This window comes from Elgaria multicarinata, chromosome 2 (assembly GCF_023053635.1).
Source record: "Elgaria multicarinata webbii isolate HBS135686 ecotype San Diego chromosome 2, rElgMul1.1.pri, whole genome shotgun sequence".
Classification (NCBI taxonomy): domain Eukaryota; kingdom Metazoa; phylum Chordata; class Lepidosauria; order Squamata; family Anguidae; genus Elgaria; species Elgaria multicarinata.
In genome coordinates this window covers 66,512,252-66,530,448 of record NC_086172.1, presented here as the reverse complement: position 1 = coordinate 66,530,448, position 18,197 = coordinate 66,512,252, and the positions used below count along the sequence as shown (strand labels likewise).

At 40.8% G+C, this 18,197-nt stretch overlaps 1 protein-coding gene across 1 annotated transcript in view; it reads right to left on the bottom strand.

The window, feature by feature from the left end:
• Positions 1-18,197, bottom strand: part of ITGB5 (integrin subunit beta 5) — an 85,414-nt gene that overhangs the window by 46,877 nt on the left and 20,340 nt on the right. Inside the window, exons 4-8 of the mRNA XM_063116662.1 lie at positions 12,955-13,204; positions 10,237-10,405; positions 8,066-8,227; positions 3,819-3,914; positions 2,798-2,887 (exon numbers count right to left, since the gene is read on the bottom strand). Of these exons, the coding sequence (XP_062972732.1) occupies positions 2,798-2,887; positions 3,819-3,914; positions 8,066-8,227; positions 10,237-10,405; positions 12,955-13,204 (767 nt within the window). The remainder of the gene's footprint in view (positions 1-2,797; positions 2,888-3,818; positions 3,915-8,065; positions 8,228-10,236; positions 10,406-12,954; positions 13,205-18,197) is intronic.

Here is an 18,197-nt window from a genome sequence, read left to right as displayed (position 1 = left end):
TACAAATGACCCAAGTAGAGGGAGCAAAACTGAGCTCTTTACAAAACCGCACAGGCTGGGATTGGGAGGTTAGAGAATTTTGTAAGAATGCCCCATAAATGTGGATAGCAGTGAAGTAAATGGGGGTGAGATAATCAAAATGTAAGGACTACATATTCCTTTAAAAGAAGCTGTGGCAAGATCACTTTTATATATCACCCTAGACTATTTTCAGACAGTTTCCAATATTCCTTTTCAGCGTAAGGCTCATAGAATGTGTGGTAGCAACTCAACCCTAGGCTTCTTGAATGAAATGAAATATTTGGATCCCTTCCAACCCAGGCTCAGGCCATCTTGGTGGATGACCTACAGTGGGAACTGTATGAGGGGAGTGTGTCCTTATTGGTTTTGCTAGACCACTCAGTGGTATTTGATACCATCAAGAGTGGTATGCTTTGGGGGCATTTGTCGACTTTTGGAACTTGGAGTCCCTGTTCTTATCCTTCCTCATTGAACATTCTCAGAAGGGCGTAGTGGGGGACTATTGCTCTGCCACTGGCCTATGGAATTACTCAGGGCTCTGTTCTGTCCCCTCTGCCTTTTAACATTAACCTGAAGCCGCTGGGGCAGGTCATCTGGTGTGTTGAGATCAGATCCCATCAAAACTATGCTTTCTCTTTCTTTTTTTCAACTGATACCAAGGAAGTTGTTGAAATCCTGGACCACTGACTGGAGTTAGTGATGAGCTGGGTGTGGGCTTCATCCAGATGAGATGGAGGTACTGCTGGTCAGTAAACAAGCGAATCAAGGTCTGGGTGTGCAGGCTGTTCTGAATGGGATGAACTCTTTCTGAAGGATCAGGTTTGCAGCTGGGGATGTTTCTCAACCCAGCAGTGCTCCTGGAGGGACCTGCAGCTGTTGTGGCCAGGAGCGCATTTGCCATTTTGACATTTGCCGGAAATTCCCCCAAAAAGCCTCTCTAGAGGGATCTACTGGACACTGAGGGCTGAATCTTATGGGGCTGCAGAGGAAGAGGAGCATTTCCCCCAATCAGGCAGAGGAATCTTGCACTGCTTGTGCCAAGTTCCCAACTTTGGACAGGAGTTTTAGGGCTACAGGGGGCTGCAGGGGAAAGGTGGGGGAAGGGGAACTCTATTGCATAAGCTGGTACAACATTGGACATGACCCTTAGATCTTCCTTATCAGGGCAGGCCAATGTCTACAATTGAACTCTGGGACAAGGTGACCACAATATTTTAGGATGTAGATGTGTGGCTGTGTAATGAGCATCACATTTCCTTTCTCTCATCAGTTCCTTGTATTGCCCCAAACAGTGAATCAGGCAATAACATGGACCACCCAATCCTAATGTGGCTGTGGCTACTAAGAGCCATAAACGCAGCAGAGCATAAGCTATTAACGATGCTCTATGGCCCGGCTTTCTTAATCTGGTGCCATCCAGATGTTTTGGACTACAACTCCCATTAGTCCCAGCCAGCCTGTCCAGTAGTCAGGAATGGTGGGATGTATAGTATAAACCAACTGGAGGTTGCTCCAGCGGAAGAGACTCAAAGTGCTGTTCTGGCACTCATAAGGGGAAAGGAAGTAATCAAAAGGAAGTAATAAACATTATGGCATAGTACTTATCAGCCTAGAAACAATATAGGGAATACCTTTGAGAAAGAGGATAAACAATGAGGAGTTAATAAGGATTCAAACGAATATAGGAAATTGGTAGAGCTGCTAATAATAGGCTGTTTTGATATGTACTCAGAACCCTACAACATGGCAAAATGCTACTCATGGAACAGGAATATCATCAGTGATCTTTGTTTTCTGTCTTCTTTTCTTCCTTCCCCCCCCCTCTCTTTTTTCTCGTTCTTTCTTTTTTAAACAAAAATTAATGCTCAAATTACCATTTGCAGCCATGGAAACATAGCTAGTGGAATGTGCACAAGTTATAACCACCACTGCTAAACAACACAAAAAGGAATAGAGTGGCTTATGGACACTGTCATCCTGGCTTCAATCTTCCAAACAAAAAGAATTTAAGGTGCGATCCTATGGATGTTTCGAAGAAAAAAGGCCTACAACTCCCAGCATGCCCCACCAGCAAGGCTGGCAGGCCATGCTGGGAATTGTAGACCTTTTTTCTATTGAAGCATGCATAGGATTACACCCTTAAAGTCCACATTCAGAACTGACACACAGGATCAGGAACAAGCAGGGATAAAAAGATTCACCCCTAGAATCTCGACAAAAAGTAGGAAGAGAACTGAAATTAGCTATTTATATGAATGCAGTTAGCTAGTCAGTTAACTGAAAACACCTCTTTGTTTGTTGTGTGGAGTCACATATTCTATACTCCCTACGTCTTCAGAAACTAAATTCAACTGTAGGGAGTCAACTGTGAGCAGCTACAAGTTAATGGGGAATGTGTGAAGCATGAAAACAACAACTGGACTCTTAACATGAAGTATGGGCAGGGCAGAGAGAAATATAAGAAACTGTATCATATCCAGGATACAAAAACATCCGCAGTTTTCTCAGTCCCTGCACATACACTCTAGCCTTTTTCCATGATATGCTTGCCTGTACTTTAGTTACTGAGTTCTTGTTGCCATATTAAATACTCACTTGTTGAGAAATTTATACAGATTCCTACCCATTTTGAGACTTGTAGCTTGTAAATACAGGCTTTCTGTGCTGCAGACCGACAAAGCACCATACAGCATGGAACGGGAGAAAATGAAATGTAATTCTATATACTCTGTAAGACAACGACTATCAAAATATAAATGCAAAGTGAGGAACTTACATTGTAGGCCTTGACTATGAGCTGAATAATATTTCTGGAGTCTTGGTATAAAATCTCTACTGTTGTTCCAGGGATAAGAGCTGTAAGGTTCTTTTTAAAAACAAAAGAAGGAAGAAACAAGCACAGAAGAAGAAAAGGTTATTGAATAGGAACAAAAAAAATTCCTGTGCTCTAAGGTTCAAAATGGCTAGGTGGGGGGGGGGGGGGGAAAGGAACATCTTTGACCTTTGAGGTGACTTTCCATTAACATGCATTACGTGGAGGGCAACAGGTAAGGGGAAATGTGTTGAAATAATGCAAGATGCTTTGAGACTCTGCAGAAATATAGTTCACTCTAAAGTAATAAGTTGAAGTAATGGAAGGCTACACTTCTGTTGGAAATCTCTACAAACTAAGGATTAAATAATAGCTATTTTTAGTGCCTACATGATCACCAGTGTTTATCTATTTACTTTAAGAAGCTTAACTGCTTTTCAATGAAGCTCCATTCTGAAGTTAACTGCAGAATATACCGGGAGAAGAGGAGGCCTAGGTTTAGAGATGGATCATAAACACATTCTCAAGTGCTTCTTAATTCCAAGCTGCTCTTTCTACCTCCCAAGCACCACACTTCTCATACCATTCTTAAAGGGGGAAAAGGACTACACTATCTGGCAGGTTCCAAACTAGGCTGACTAGTTGGAACCATATGGAAAGGAGGACAGGGCTCCTGTATCTTTAACAGTTGTATAGAAAAAGGGAAATTCAGCAGGTGTCGTTTGTATGCATGCAGCACCTGGTGAAATTCCCTCTTCATCACAACAGTTAAAGCTGCAGGAGACCTGGCCTCTTTTGTATCTGGTCACTCTAGCATAGCCCCTGCAGAATTTCACCAGGTGCTGCATGCATACAGATGACACCTGCCAACATTCCCTTTTCTATGCAACTGTTAAGATACAGGAGCCCTGTCCTCCTTTTCATATGGTCATCCTATTCCAAACAGAGAATTGACGACTTCTTCTTCTTTGCTCTTAGAATTTACCTTGTAAAGAACATAGTGATTTTTTGTCACTGCAAAAATGAGGTGGATATTGTGCTCGGCTAGTTTCTCTCCAAGAAGTGCAAGGGAAGGATAATCCTGTGAGGAGAAAAGGAGAAGAAGCTAAGAAACGGAGAATGAATCACAACTATTTAGTAACTTTAAGACTGCAGACCTATGCATGCTTACCTGATGAATTGATTTGTGAAATTAGGCTACTTCACAGGGTTGTTGTAATCTGATATCAGTTACAGAACATTATATTTGCCAGGCTATGCTCACAATACTATGTTTGCAAAAAAAGAAGAAGGAGTAAATACAAATTTCTATTTCTAATTTATACCAGATGCTGGGAGGATATGGGATGCAAATTAGATTCTAATCCAATTCATGGATAGATGCATTCACTAAGAAGTATTTCTGAAGCACTTTAAACTCATAAAAGGCTTCATAGTTTGCAAAACTCTTTCCACAATTTACAGTTGTCCTTGTCTCTCATGACCATTTTATTGACAAACTGACAGCAAATAATTCCTGGACCTCAAGGACTCCCATTCCTCTTCTATAACCCATGGCCTTACCAAGGAAGGGAGATGATCTTTCGATGTGCCTGCCATTGTCTACAAGTAGGGTAGTGATGGTGCTTGCTACATATTTTTCTCTGGATTGACTTCCACTAACAATGGAACTTTATTTCCAAGCCATAGACTTTACTTCAAATCAGTCCAAGTCAACAGAGTAACTGATGCTACCTGGCCAATAATGCAGCATGAAAATGCTACTGCAGAATACCTGATGAGTCCCATTAAAGCAGCCAGTCACAGGACTGGACCAAGACATTTTTCTGCCAGAAACAGAGCAGCAAATGCCCCATCAAATCAAGATGTGTAGTAGCTTGACTGGACTTGGATATTTTGGCTTTGGAAGTAGTAAATCCCATAGGCACATCTACCCTTCCCTAGCAGTTAAACTACAATAATAAATTTGTTGCCTTCTTTCTTTCTTTCTGTCATCATATATGTGTTTTTACCTATTAAACATCAAAGTGAATAAAAAATTCCAGAACACGACGACACTGTTCAGATGACACGCTAAGCCATGAAGGTTAAGCATTCTGAGCTAAACATTATGGCTTAGCGTGTCATGTGAACTATGACTTAGTATGTCACGTGAATCATTCCTAACCATGGTGGCTACATAAACAGGGTTTAAAAACACTCACTAACCATTTGCTGCAAAGGGGTTAGCAGTTTAACCGTGGCTTAGCATGTTGTCTGAACAGGACCACACTAACTCAGATCACTCTTATTTAAAACATTCCTTGTAGTGCATTAATAATTACATCAAAAACAAAAAAACTTTATAATTATTTGTATGTCAATATCACATTCTGACTCATATAAATAAGTGGTAGCCAGGAATTCTGGAGCCATGGACCTGGGCGTGAAGAGAAGGCCTGAATAACAGGCCATGAAAAAGTAGAACAAGATATTACTAAAAGGGTAGAAGTAACTGGAGTGTTGCTTAAGGCCAAAATGTAATTGTAGTCACAGAACTTTTTTATGAACTCAGTGATTAGGGGTTCGTATATTGCTCTGCTATGTTCTCCTACAATACTGAGGTCATCCAAACAATGTATTGAAGTCAGTAAATCAATCCAGTGCTGTCAGCTAACCAATGTGAATTTGAGCAAATTCAAAAACTGTGAGGGGGGAATCCAATTCTGTCGATGGGTGAACAACAGAACAAAAGGTCCAGATGACCCCTGAAACATAGATGGAATGGATTTTACAGAATCCATGTATCCCTTCTTCAGATAGGTAGCCCCAAGCTGAGAAGGGCTTTATAGGTTAACACTTGCACTTTGAGTTAGGACCAGAAACTGATAGGGAGCAATGGAAGTTGATACAGTACTAATGTGATATTACTGTAATATTACAGTCTTCCAGATTTTAAGAAAGCTGTAAAGACTGATCTCTTCTGGCAGGCCTACCCAGTTGAATTTTAGGATGCCTTTTAATAATGTGCTGCTTTTAATGATGTATTAGTTTTGAATGTTTTAATTGTATGTATTTTGTGGTATTTTATTTATTTATTTATTTAAGGATTTTTATGCCGCCATTCAGCCAAAAAAGGCTCTCACGGCGGCTTACAAAAGTATTTCTTGACAGTCCCTGCCCACAGGCTTACAATCTAAAAGACATGACACAAAAGGAAAGGGGATTGGGAGGGAGGAGGGGGAGGGGGAAAAGGAAAGCAAATTCAGGCACTACAATCTTAGTTGTAAAGTTCAGCAGTGACAGTTGACAGCAGGAGGGAGGGGGCTCTCAGCTGGAGCTGGACCCAGGCACGGTGGAGAGGTGCCTGGCTGCTGCTTCCTCTTTCACTGGTGGCCTCTGCAGAGACAGAGGCCTTTGCATTTGTGTTGTACCCCGCCTCGATCTGGAGGGAGAGGTGGGTTATTATTATTATTATTATTATTATTAGACTGCTGATGGAGACAGAATGAACACGACTGCGGTCTTGTAAAAAAAGTATCTAGAAGGTTTTAAATTTATAATTACTTCAAAAAGTATTTTATTTTGTTGTACAGCTCCTGACGAAGGATCTTCGGATCCGAAATGTTGAACATTGTACAAGTTTGGTTGAAAGTTTTTTGAACATTTTTATATTTCGGATAAAAATAATTTCTTTTGACATTTCTTAGCACCAGAACTAGCACCCTCTTGTTCTTATAGCCTTATGTCTTTCAATACCATGGCTGCAGAACAGCTTTTCATTTAATTTCAAAGTTAGAATGCCAATTACAGGAACGGCCAATGAAGATGCACATTTGTTTTGTTACTCAGGAAAACAAGGGATAGTTCTGTTGAGGACTCTAGTCCATTGTCATAAGACAGCCAGTTAGAGAAGCTTTCCAGCATGGGAGGAGGAGGGGAACATTACATGCTTATTAAAGGGCACAATAATAAATTAGGGGTTGCAATTAGTTCAGCCTGCAGAAATGACACAATAGTTATGCAAGCACAAAGCAGCTCTTCATCCAGAAAGCTGAAAAATGATCTGCAGACCTCTCTTTTGAGTTAAGCATCAAATCTCAAGGTTTATTTTGTCCTTTGATTACCAATATTTATATTTGTCTGTATGTTTAGGGTCACATGAAGAGAAAAGGCAATGAATCAATAAGGGGCAAACAGGGGTTTAAACACCTGACTGCTGTTTTGTTTTTGTTTTTTAATTTCCCCCCCCCCCCCAATACTTAAACATACATCAATACAATAAAACACCTGGCTGCTGTTGAAAACATCATAAGACAATGAAATATAGAGTTATTATTTTCAACTGCAGTTGAGTGTTTTGGGGTGATATGGTCCATCCTGAAATGAAACATTTTTGTCCTGAAGGAAGGGGAGAAGAAGCCGAGATATCTTGGTGAACGGCCACCATCTAGCTCCTAGCAATGGCCTCTCCCTCCCACAACTGCCACCAGAAGAGTATCTGAGAAAACATCTTGCCCTGATGAGATGGGAAAGAAAAAGATTTAGCCTAAACTCAATGGAAGAGAAACTGCAAAAGACAAGAAAGGAACAAGGAACACAGGCCATCAAAAAACATGCCAGCCCAGAAGGATAGCAGTGTAAACCTGCGCACAACTTGTCCCAGAACAGAGATATTCCCATCCATCTCGGCAAATGAATCATGGTCTTTTCTACCTCTCTCTCAATCCCTTCCCTTCTGTCTCATGTCTTTGTATATTATAACTATTGATGTCTAATGATTGATTCTTGTAAGCCATTCTAGGCACCTCTTGACTGAACAGAAGGATAAAAATGCTTTGAATACATGTATGTATACATGCATGCATGCATGGCAATAATTAGTATGTTTTTGTCATCCCTCTCAAACACTGGAAAACATTGGGTGAATACAGGCTTCAATTTTGCCACCTGTATTTTGACTCTCACAGGGCTCTACAGAAACCTAAAGAGGTGCTTTTAAAACAGTTTAATTTTTACATGCTAAGTCATGACAACCCCTTGACATCATTTAAGCTGGAACTCAGAGAAAAGTGAGAAAAGATAGTAACATAACATTGTGGACAAAGATTTATCTTGTGTTTGAATTTTAGACCAATATACAGTTGCCCATTTTATGTACATTTTTTAAAGAAAATCATTTTTTACAATGCTTCATGGAAATTAGGCAAGAATCATTCAGCTGCCCAGCAAAGCCAGAAACATACTGCTTACCAGCTGATTGGATGCAGTGTATTCATTGGCCTCATTCAGGTGACACTGCCCATCATGTGGCTGGACCAGTCCAACCAGCTTCCCATCCAGTGCAACATGTGGAACATCATCTGTAGTGAAGACCAACAAGTGAGAAGCCTCCTTCCGCCATCCAATCTCCTTCTACATGGAAATCAATCAAAAATAAATAAATAAAACAGATCAGTCAGACTTCATTCATGAGTTGACAGCTTCTCCCTGCTCCATACCATTACATCAAGCCATAGTTATAGCTAAAGATAACTTGAAAGAGAAAAAAGAAGTATCGCAAGGTCCTTTTAAACTCTTGATGGAAAACCTGGATTCAAAAGGGCTGTCAGTAGACAGTAAACAAGAATATCAGAGCAAGATAAAAATAAAGAATGAAGTATAAAACTTCCTGACTGTTAGAGCAGTGCGACAATGGAATCAGTTACCTAGGGAGGTTGTGGGCTCTCCCACACTAGAGGCAGCTGGACAAGCATCTGGACAAGCAGAACACAGGGGCATAAAATTGGTCTGTAACATTGCTTATTTGAAGGAAATATCTGTGAAAGTAAACGCTACAATATATACACCTTGGATGTATTCCACAACAATTAGCCAACACTTTCAAAGGGAATGTGTTGCTTTAGGGCTGATGTGTTTCTTTTGAAGTTCACCTCGGCTGGACACTTAAGAAATAAATAAATTTGCAGCTCACAAGTCAGGCCAAAAGAGATCACTGACTCTGTATTAAATCCACAGCGGAAGTTATACTATTACAGATCTCAACTCTGGAATCTAAGAAGTAGTAAGCACTACATCTGCTCAAAGGTGTGAAGAGTGTTGCCAAAATAGCCATATCAGACATTATTAGCAGCAGGTGCAACAATCCAATGTGGTCATTAGTTTCCCCTGCTAAAAGCAGGAAATGACTCCCCATCCTGGGAAGTGAAAAAAATATTATCCTTTGATTATGCTGACAGCAGTTTGAATCAAAGTTGTCATTTTGCCAGCAGTCGAACGTCTGCCAAGGCAGCTGATGAGAGACAACCGTGCCTGTGCATTTAAGAAGCAGGCTGTGTTTTGGTCAGCACAGTAGCCACCCACATACACAAAAAGGCAGGCAATAGAAACTGAACCTCTATCAACTTATGTAAAAGTAGTAACAGATTATTAAAGTATCATCCCATATTTCTTACCAGAACAGAAAACAAAACAAAAAAGACAAAGGTATTTTATCACACACCATACCAAAATCCCAGTGTAAAATCCAAACATTGTTCACAGAAAAAGCATGTTTAGTGACTACTGGCAACAGATGTCACTGACAGAACAGTCAAAGAGACAAATAACAATGGCACTGCCAGTTTCCCTCAGATGGAGGCATATATTAGGGACGGTGCCACACAATACAGGGAAGCACAAAGGAGTGACGCCCTCTTTTTGTATTTTGAAAATGCTTTCAAAACAAAAGTAGTGCATCTCCCGCATAGTGAGTTGTACATGTTTCAGCTGCAGGGACTGCTCACACATCTCAGCACGGGGTTGATGTGCAACTTCCTGTTTGCACGCTAGCCCCAAAGCACAGATTCCTCATAACAAAGCCTTTCTAAGCATTTATTGATACACTTTTTAAAAGGAAAACACACTTTATTATTATTATTATTTATTTATATAGCACCATCAATGTACATGGTGCTGTACAGAGTAAAACAGTAAATAGCAAGACCCTGCCGCATAGGCTTACATTCTAATAAAATCATAGTAAAGCAATAAGGAGGGGAAGAGAATGCAAACAGGCACAGGGTAGGGTAAACAGGCACAGGGTAGGGTAAAACTAACAGTATAAAGTCAGAACAAAATCAAGTTTTAAAAGCTTTAGGAAAAAGAAAAGTTTTTAGCTGAGCTTTAAAAGCTGCGGTTGAACTTGTAGTTCTCAAATGTTCTGGAAGAGCGTTCCAGGCATAAGGGGCAGCAGAAGAAAATGGACGAAGCCGAGCAAGGGAAGTAGAGACCCTTGGACAGGCGAGAAACATGGCATCAGAGGAGCAAAGAGCACAAACATAGTTCTGTCAGTTGACTTTCCATTTCCAATATTCCCAGGATCAGCACGTTTCACAAAATTGCAAAAATATTCACCCAGTCACAAGGCATCCAAAATTCCTCACCTCACACACAGCAGCCTGCAAGATTGCATCCAAGCCACCTTCTGGGGCATCCCTATTACGGGAAACCTTCTGTTTCTGAACTTCTTCATTGAACCTGTCGACTTGATCCGTGAGGGACAAAAGATGGCGGAATCCAAAGGATGGAACACAGCTTGGAAATAACTTGTAACTATGAAGGAAAGGAATAAAACATGTGAATGTTTTCACAATTGTCTGCACAATTAACACAGGAACACCAGAGTTTGCTTCACATTTCACACTCACATATGTTGCAGTTTTAAGTCACCTGTAGATTTCCATCACGAAACTAAGAAGCTTAACATGGTGCTAAATATGCTTCTACCAGAAATACATCTCCATGAAGTCAGTGGGACCAACTTTTAAGTAATCTTATTTCGGATTGGCACTTTGGCATGATAAATTAGTTGGGGAAGGATCATGTGCTAGTTCAATAAATGTAGTTAAATGAAGAGTGGAGAATCTGACCTGTACGGCCCTATTTAATGTTATTGATCTTAGCCTGCACATATACTCAAAATACCCACCCAGTGAAGATAGCTACTACAACAGAACATTTCATTTCCCTCCTTGCCATGGTGTCACAATCACCTCAGGACTGTGAGAAACCCAAGAGTTGCCTGAGTTGGCCACAGTGAATAATAGCTGCTGCTAAATACTGGATGACAAGGGAGGAGAGGAACTCAGAAGAATCCTCTACCTTTGATTTGTGTTACCCTTCCTTATTTTTTACATAACTGCTTTATATAGTCAAGCTCATTCCTCCACACAACACATACATTATTTTGCATTTTTAACACTGAACAACTAATGGACATGCCCTGCTTCACTAGCTCTACAGCTTCAGGGGAATAATTTCATTTTAATCTTACTTTCTCTTCTAAGTGTGCACAGGAGTCCCTAGAAGCTTAGCAGCTTCAAGTTCAGTTAGCTAATACTCTGGGAACTGAAGCATTGCACAGATCTTATGTCAGCATTGGTTGGAGGCAAATTGGCAACCATGAACAACATACAACCTTCACATTTTTTTAAACCTCAAAAAGCCTGTTCCCTCTGCATATGACCCTATTATAAACAGCTCAGACCATGAAGGTGATCATCCACCCAGTTGAGCAACACTCCATCATAAATGAATCATGCCTTAATTCTTATTTAAGAATATGGTAGTGTAAGTCTTACTATTCAAGATCTGCCAGAAAGATTTTGCCCATTTTTGTTTTAAACTGAAGCTTGAGCAGTATAAACATGCAGAAAATTTTGGAACTTTGAAAAAAATTCTACGCTCATACTCTGGGCAGCTTGGAAAGGGTGAAGGGAGAGGGATGAGACAAAGGGGAGGTTGATGCATATGCAACACACTGTGCATGTAATGTAACATGTGACAGAATGTGTGTATGCACATGTAATAATGCCTATTCCTGTGAGCTCTTAAGAGTGCTGGACCTACGAAAGAACAGGCACAGAATGTTGGAAAAGGAGCTGAAGAAAAGTCAGTTGGTGATAGAGTAGGAGGAAGAGAAACTGAGGAGAAAGAACTGAAATGACACCAGAGGAAGAAGAGACAAAAAATCTTTCATCATGTGTTTTCGACCTCAAACTTCAAGAAATGCTAAGTTATCTTTTTTTAAAAATGAACATCCTTTTTTTATTTTCACGTTTGCCCAGTTTATTTGTAGCACATTTATTGTAAAAATGTAAATTTGATATGGCAAACACATTTTTATTCAATCATTCTCAGAATACTATCCCCTGTGGTGACGTGGGATTTGTACTAGTATTAAAAAGTTACCGTATGTCAAAAACCACCACAAATTTTTTTACAACATAACCATATTGGGTCAAAAGACTCCCTCAGTGCAAAGTGAAAGGCCTTTAAAAATCGTTTCTCTCTTTTATATCAGGATTGCTGGGATGTCTATGTGTGCATGCAGAGTACACAGACAGTGTACGCATCCAGCCCCCAACTCCCGAGCTAGCATCATACGTGGCCTTTGGGGTTGAAAGGCTGAGCAGCCCAACGCAGACGGAGCAAGAGCAAACAGCTCAGGGATACTTAATCCAAAACTGAAAGAGTAGTATCCGGTATCCCTGTAATCTCATGCATCAGAGCCAGAGCAGGTGAGTGTAGTGTTGTACATAATAGGCTTTGACTGAATGACATGAGGCAACCTTCAGAGTGAGACATCTCATCCCAAGAGCCAAGTATTCATTCACTGCCATTTTAGTTTCAGCCGTTAGGCAGCTTCCATCACACCCAAGGTTACTTGACACTGGATACAAACTTCATTGTTATAAGATAATAGGAGTCCCAGACAAGGGAGTGCTTTAAAAATAATTAGAACTTGATAAACAAGCTGCTACCAGGGCTGCAATCCAAAGCTCACTTGCGAGAGAGCAACTCCTGTTGAACACAATGGGGCATACTCCAGAGTTATTTTAATACTTCAGATTCATTTCTCAACAGGCTGCAGATTGTGAAGAGCACTATGTTTTAAATTAGTCTTCATGCTTGCCATTGCTGATACAGAGGATCTATCTCTACTTTTAAATGAGCCTGCAAGCTGTGAAGAGTCTTGCAAGCCCTCCCCAAGTCTTGGGAGGCTGCTACAGCGTCACTACCTTGCTCTACTCAGTATGAAACTAGTCTTTTTATGCTTTGTGGCATTCAGTACCACAAACGAATGCTGGCTCCTTTCTTACCCAGTACAGGGGTTGTTCTGGTATCTGGGTGCTGTGTAGGAAAAGGGAGAAATGTTCTTGTCCACGAAAGAGCCAAACCCAAGGCGGAAATTGCTGGTCAACTTTCCCATCTCTTCAGCCAGCTTGGTTCCCAGGTTCCGAATGGTCTCCAGATCATCCTTCATGGAGAGGGAAAGATCCATCAAATAATATAGATCCACAGGGTAGTCCTCGATCTGTCGAACTTGCACGTGGAAAGGAGTTGGGTCTCCTGTGGAAGCAGCAGATTGTGACAGGTTAATCATCAAAAGAAAATACATTCTTTCCCTTCTTTGGCTATGAGCTTATTCAGCTTGCGATGCAAAATCTCCCTCCTAGCCATTACCAGAAATAGCCACATATTCATAGTTAAAGTATGAATACTTCTGCCCAGGGTTTCCTGTTGCAACATGTAATTAATGTAATATGCCAAAATCCAGACAGCATACTTTCCTTTTGGTATCATATGAAAGTTATTTTTTTAGTTATGGCAACATGGCACTTGGGGAAAGGGAAGAGAAGAGCAACTGAAGCCATTCGTGCCATGAATCGCCATTGGCAACATCCCCAATCCGGCTATGTTGCATTGATGTGGTGGCTGCTCTTTATCCAGTGCCTGTGCAGGCAGCCAAGCCCCGACAATCCTCAGGAATAACTGTGAGCCAGGATAATCCATGGCTCAAGAGCCCCTCAACAACTGCCAAGGCTGCTGTGAAGGCTTGAAAAAGATGCCACCGCTCCTGGCTAGAGCCGTGCCCGGTCAGAATGAGAGAGGGCTAGCAATGCCTAGCTGTAATGCCTTTCATTTATTTGCTACATTTATGTACCCCTCCCTTTCTGCCAATGCACTCAAGGCAGTTCCCTGTTAGAAGAATGGCTTGCAATTAAATAGACACAATAGAAAATAGAGACTGGGAGGGAAGAGGAAAATAAGCAAATTCTTGTACCCTGGCCAATACACGTTCTGGGGAAGGACTAATCAAAGTGGTAGTAGTTCTTCGCTAGGACAATGGAGAAAGCTATGCAGATTCACCTCCCCCCTCAGAATAGCACAGCTTCTAGCCTTAACGTGGAGTCAAAGACTGGATACACACAACATGATAACCTACCCTCAGGGGCTAAGTATGGGCTGAGTGTGGGTTGTCACTGAACCGTGGAGTATTATGTTGTCTAAACTGAGCCACACTAACAAACCATGGTTTATTAACCACAAACAGCCCATGAAGAGAACCCAAGGCTAGTTTTTGGGTTGTGAACTGTGGGTTATTCATGGTTAAACCATAGTTTGTTAGTGCAGCTGGGTTCAGACAGCACAATAACGCACATTTCATAACAACCCACATGCCAACAACAACCCATGCTCAAGGGTTAAGTATGAGTTATTCTGTTGACTTAACCACCACTTTCTATGTTCAATGGTTCAAAGAAAGAGAAAAAAGGCAGTTGAATCCAGTATATTTCAGTTATTTTTTTAAAAGACTAATGCGAAACTCCTGCACACTATTTGTACTTGGAAAGGCAGGGCAGGCATTTTAAAATGAAATTTAAACTAAATCAAATATAGGAAGCATCTCTAATGATTGGTTTCAATACGGCTTGCCTGAGAGCAAAATACTATAGTACTACATCCAATCACTTTTTCAGTCCAAACACTCACTAATTTGAGCAAGTTAAAGGCAGCCACCCACTGCCTTGCAAAGCAAGATTTTCAACTCCTTAACTTTCAGGGTGGCAAGAAGGGGCTCACCTCCTTGGCAGCTCAACTGAAGTAATCTCATATATTGCATTGTATACTTCCCCTTGCACAAAACTAAGTGGAGACTCAGCCTGGTTTAGGAACAGGCGGCTTTTAAAATGCTTCTCTGCCACTTGTCATTAAGGATTGTTTCCAAAACAGGAGCCTTGCTTCTAACACTCAATTACATCCTGCTGTAGCTTGTATAATAAAACCCCTTAAAAGGGATACAATAATAAAAAATAATTTAGTTTCGGTAACAGCTGCATAACACAGGTATGCAGATGGGGGATTATGGTTTCAAGAATGCACAACTATAATCCTTCTGCTGTCCACAAACTTGGACAAGGAGGATAGAACACAACTATCTGGATTTCCACTCAGTAGACGATCATCAAGACCCTCCAGAAAAAGTGATTCCACAACTTCGGCCTTTCCTAATGGCTAATAGCTGTTCTCCTATTTTTGTATGGCAAATTTTTAAACAGCAGTTTTAAAATATCCAAAATATACCTATTATACGTTAGTCCCTGTAGTATTGGAGTGAAGCACCAAGATGTAGAGCAGTCTTCCCCAATCTGGTGCCCTCCAAACATTTTTAACATCAGTTCCCATTAGCACATACCAGCACGGCCAATGGTCAAGAATGTTCAGAATTGTAGTCCAAATTTCAGGAGGGCACCAGGCTGGGGGAAGGCTGGAGCTGAGATTCTCTTGTATTTATTTACATATTACATTTCTTTACCACCCAATAGCTGAAGCTCTCTGGGCCGTTCAGAAGAATTAAAACCATGAATTATAAGGTGATAAAATACAATATAAAGATTTAAAACTTCAACATCAAATACAAAATAAAAACCAAAATAAAATCTAGCAGCAGTGCAAAGATTTGAAATACAGTAGCAACAGAAACCAAAACACTAAAATGCCTGGGGGGGGAATGTCTTCACCTTGTGCCGAAAACAACGTAACAATCTAGGGATCATGAGAATGTCTTTACAAAGCTCATTCCACAATCAGGGGTGCCACAACAGAAAAGGCCTTCTTCTTAGTAGCTACCCACCTCACTTCCTTTGGTGGGGGTTCCTGGACAAGGACCACTGAAGACGATCTTAGGATAAGAATATATGGAAGGAGACAATCCTTTAGGTAACCTGGCTCCAAGCCATTTAGGGCTTTGAATCGGGTCTGGAAATGGACTGGCAGCCAGTGCAGATGGAAAAGTATGGGCATAATATGATCACATTGGCCAGTCCTTGTAAACAATCTTACTGCCCTGTTTTGGACCAGGTGAAGTTTCCAAACTGTTTTCAAAGGCAGCCCCATGTATAAAGCGTTAAAGTAACCCAGACGAGAGATTACCAGAGCATGGATAATTGTAACTAGGCTATCCCTGTCCAGATATGGATGTAGTTGGTATATTCTATGCAAATGGATCCCCTATTATTGTTAATACATGGAAGCAGGGTGGTAGTTGGTGGTAGAAGAAAGGGACAGCATATAGGTAAATACGTACAGAATATATCTGTAATCAATTGTGAAAGACCATCCAGCATCTCTTACCATTTTTTATTTTGTCAAAAAGTTCCACAATGATAGCAGAATAACTGGGCCCAATTGCCTTTATGACCAGAGCAGTGAGTAGACCAATTGCCTTTCTACATCAACATATATATGCTATTACAATGGCCCTGGTTGGAATTGGCAATAGATCCAGGGTTCTAGGAAAGGAGGAGGGAAGAGGCTTTGAGGATCTGAGAAAAAGGTACAGATGGCAGGGTGGAGGAAGGAAAAAGGATAGGAAGACCAGATAAGCAAAGAGAGGAGTCTTAGAGATGCTAAGGGATGCTGGGATTGGCAAAGGGGGTTGTTTCCATATGCATATCCTTGGCCTCCACTTTCTACAATAAAAGGCCATTACAAACTAAACAATTTCAGGTTATGAACAGAATTTATAAAGATATTGGATAAAAAAAATGTGTTTTGTAGTCTCTCCACTTTCACATTTTGTTACCACTGCTTTTAACGCCCCTGTGATTTCATTATGTTGCTCGCTGAATGAGATTTCTTTTTTCACCAAGTAAGAATTTCACCTGAAGCCTAAAGATTCACTGTGTAGAAGTGATTGATGTGACAGATGGCTCAGCTGAAGAAAAGCTTTTTTTCACTTTGCAACTGCTCGCAAACAAGGGTGGTTTGTTCCCATTCAGCGATTATTCTCAATTTGCAAATGCATTCTCTGGGACAATTCAGGGTGCATGATGTGGAGGAGGATTTTGACTGTGTGAACTTGCCTTGAATCAAATGTGAACCTTTATCAATAGCATGTTTTAAAATCAACTGACAACCCTGCATATATTACAGTCTCCTAACTTCATCTACCCCTTTTCTATAAATCAATTCCAGTCAGGCTACCTGATGTCCAAAGCCTACAAAATGGGAAAACCCCACAGGAACAGCCAAAAAAGCCAAGGAAAAAGGGGTAGGAAAAAAAAGGATGTTTAATATAAAAGAGCTCTTTTTTTCTATCCTTTTGCCCTTGGCTTTTTTTGGCAGTACTGATGTCCAAAACAGACACAGGATCATTCACATCCTTTCTACATGCCTACCTAATGATTTGCACTGGAGAGAACAGTCTATAGAAAACCATAGCCCTTAAAATGCCTGAACTCATAGTTCAGTGGTAGAAAACCAGCTTTGCATGTACAAGGTGATGTGGGGTGGGGAAAGATCTCTGCTAAGGCCTTGGAGAGCTACTGGCAGTCCGAGTAGGCAACACTGGCCTATCTAGTCCAATGTCCAGCTCACGATGACAGCAGCTTCATATGCTCATATACGTCCTAATATTTGGGAGATGAAACCAAGGCAGCCAAAGTAGCTTGCTGTTCATCTCGTACAGTGTGAGCTGAAGAAGCTAGAACACTGTTGTTCTACAAGAGCTATTAATGGGTATAATGACAATGATTATGGAAGGGAGTCAGTCACACCACTTTTTTATGGTGGTTGCTGCAACCTAGAATGCCTTGTAACCAAATTCTGATAGAAACTAAAAGTGTATGTGAAACGCCCAGGCATTTCTACATATGGGGTTGGGGAGGGGAATCAAGAGCCTTGCATAGTTTATACTGGGGTGAGTTTAAAGTTGGCAAAAATCCTTAAAATTTATTTGGGGAAGCATGTGGGTTCCTTGTGAACTTGAGGATCTCACCAGAGTAACACAAGAGCCTCATTATTAATAAATAATTATGAACCTTGTTCCTGAAATACTCACAAGAGTAATGGACTCTGTCTCTAGTTTGCCTGGATGGAAACACAGCCCAAAAATTCCAGGCGCAGACACAAACATTTAATGAATCCATCTTTCATTTTGAACTTGAACTTTATTACAAAAGGCCTATTTTTTAAAACTAAATATCAAAGGCCAAATATTTTTGTAGAAGTGTTGACACTGTACTATCGCCTCTTTTCTGCAAACTCTTTCCACAGCCTT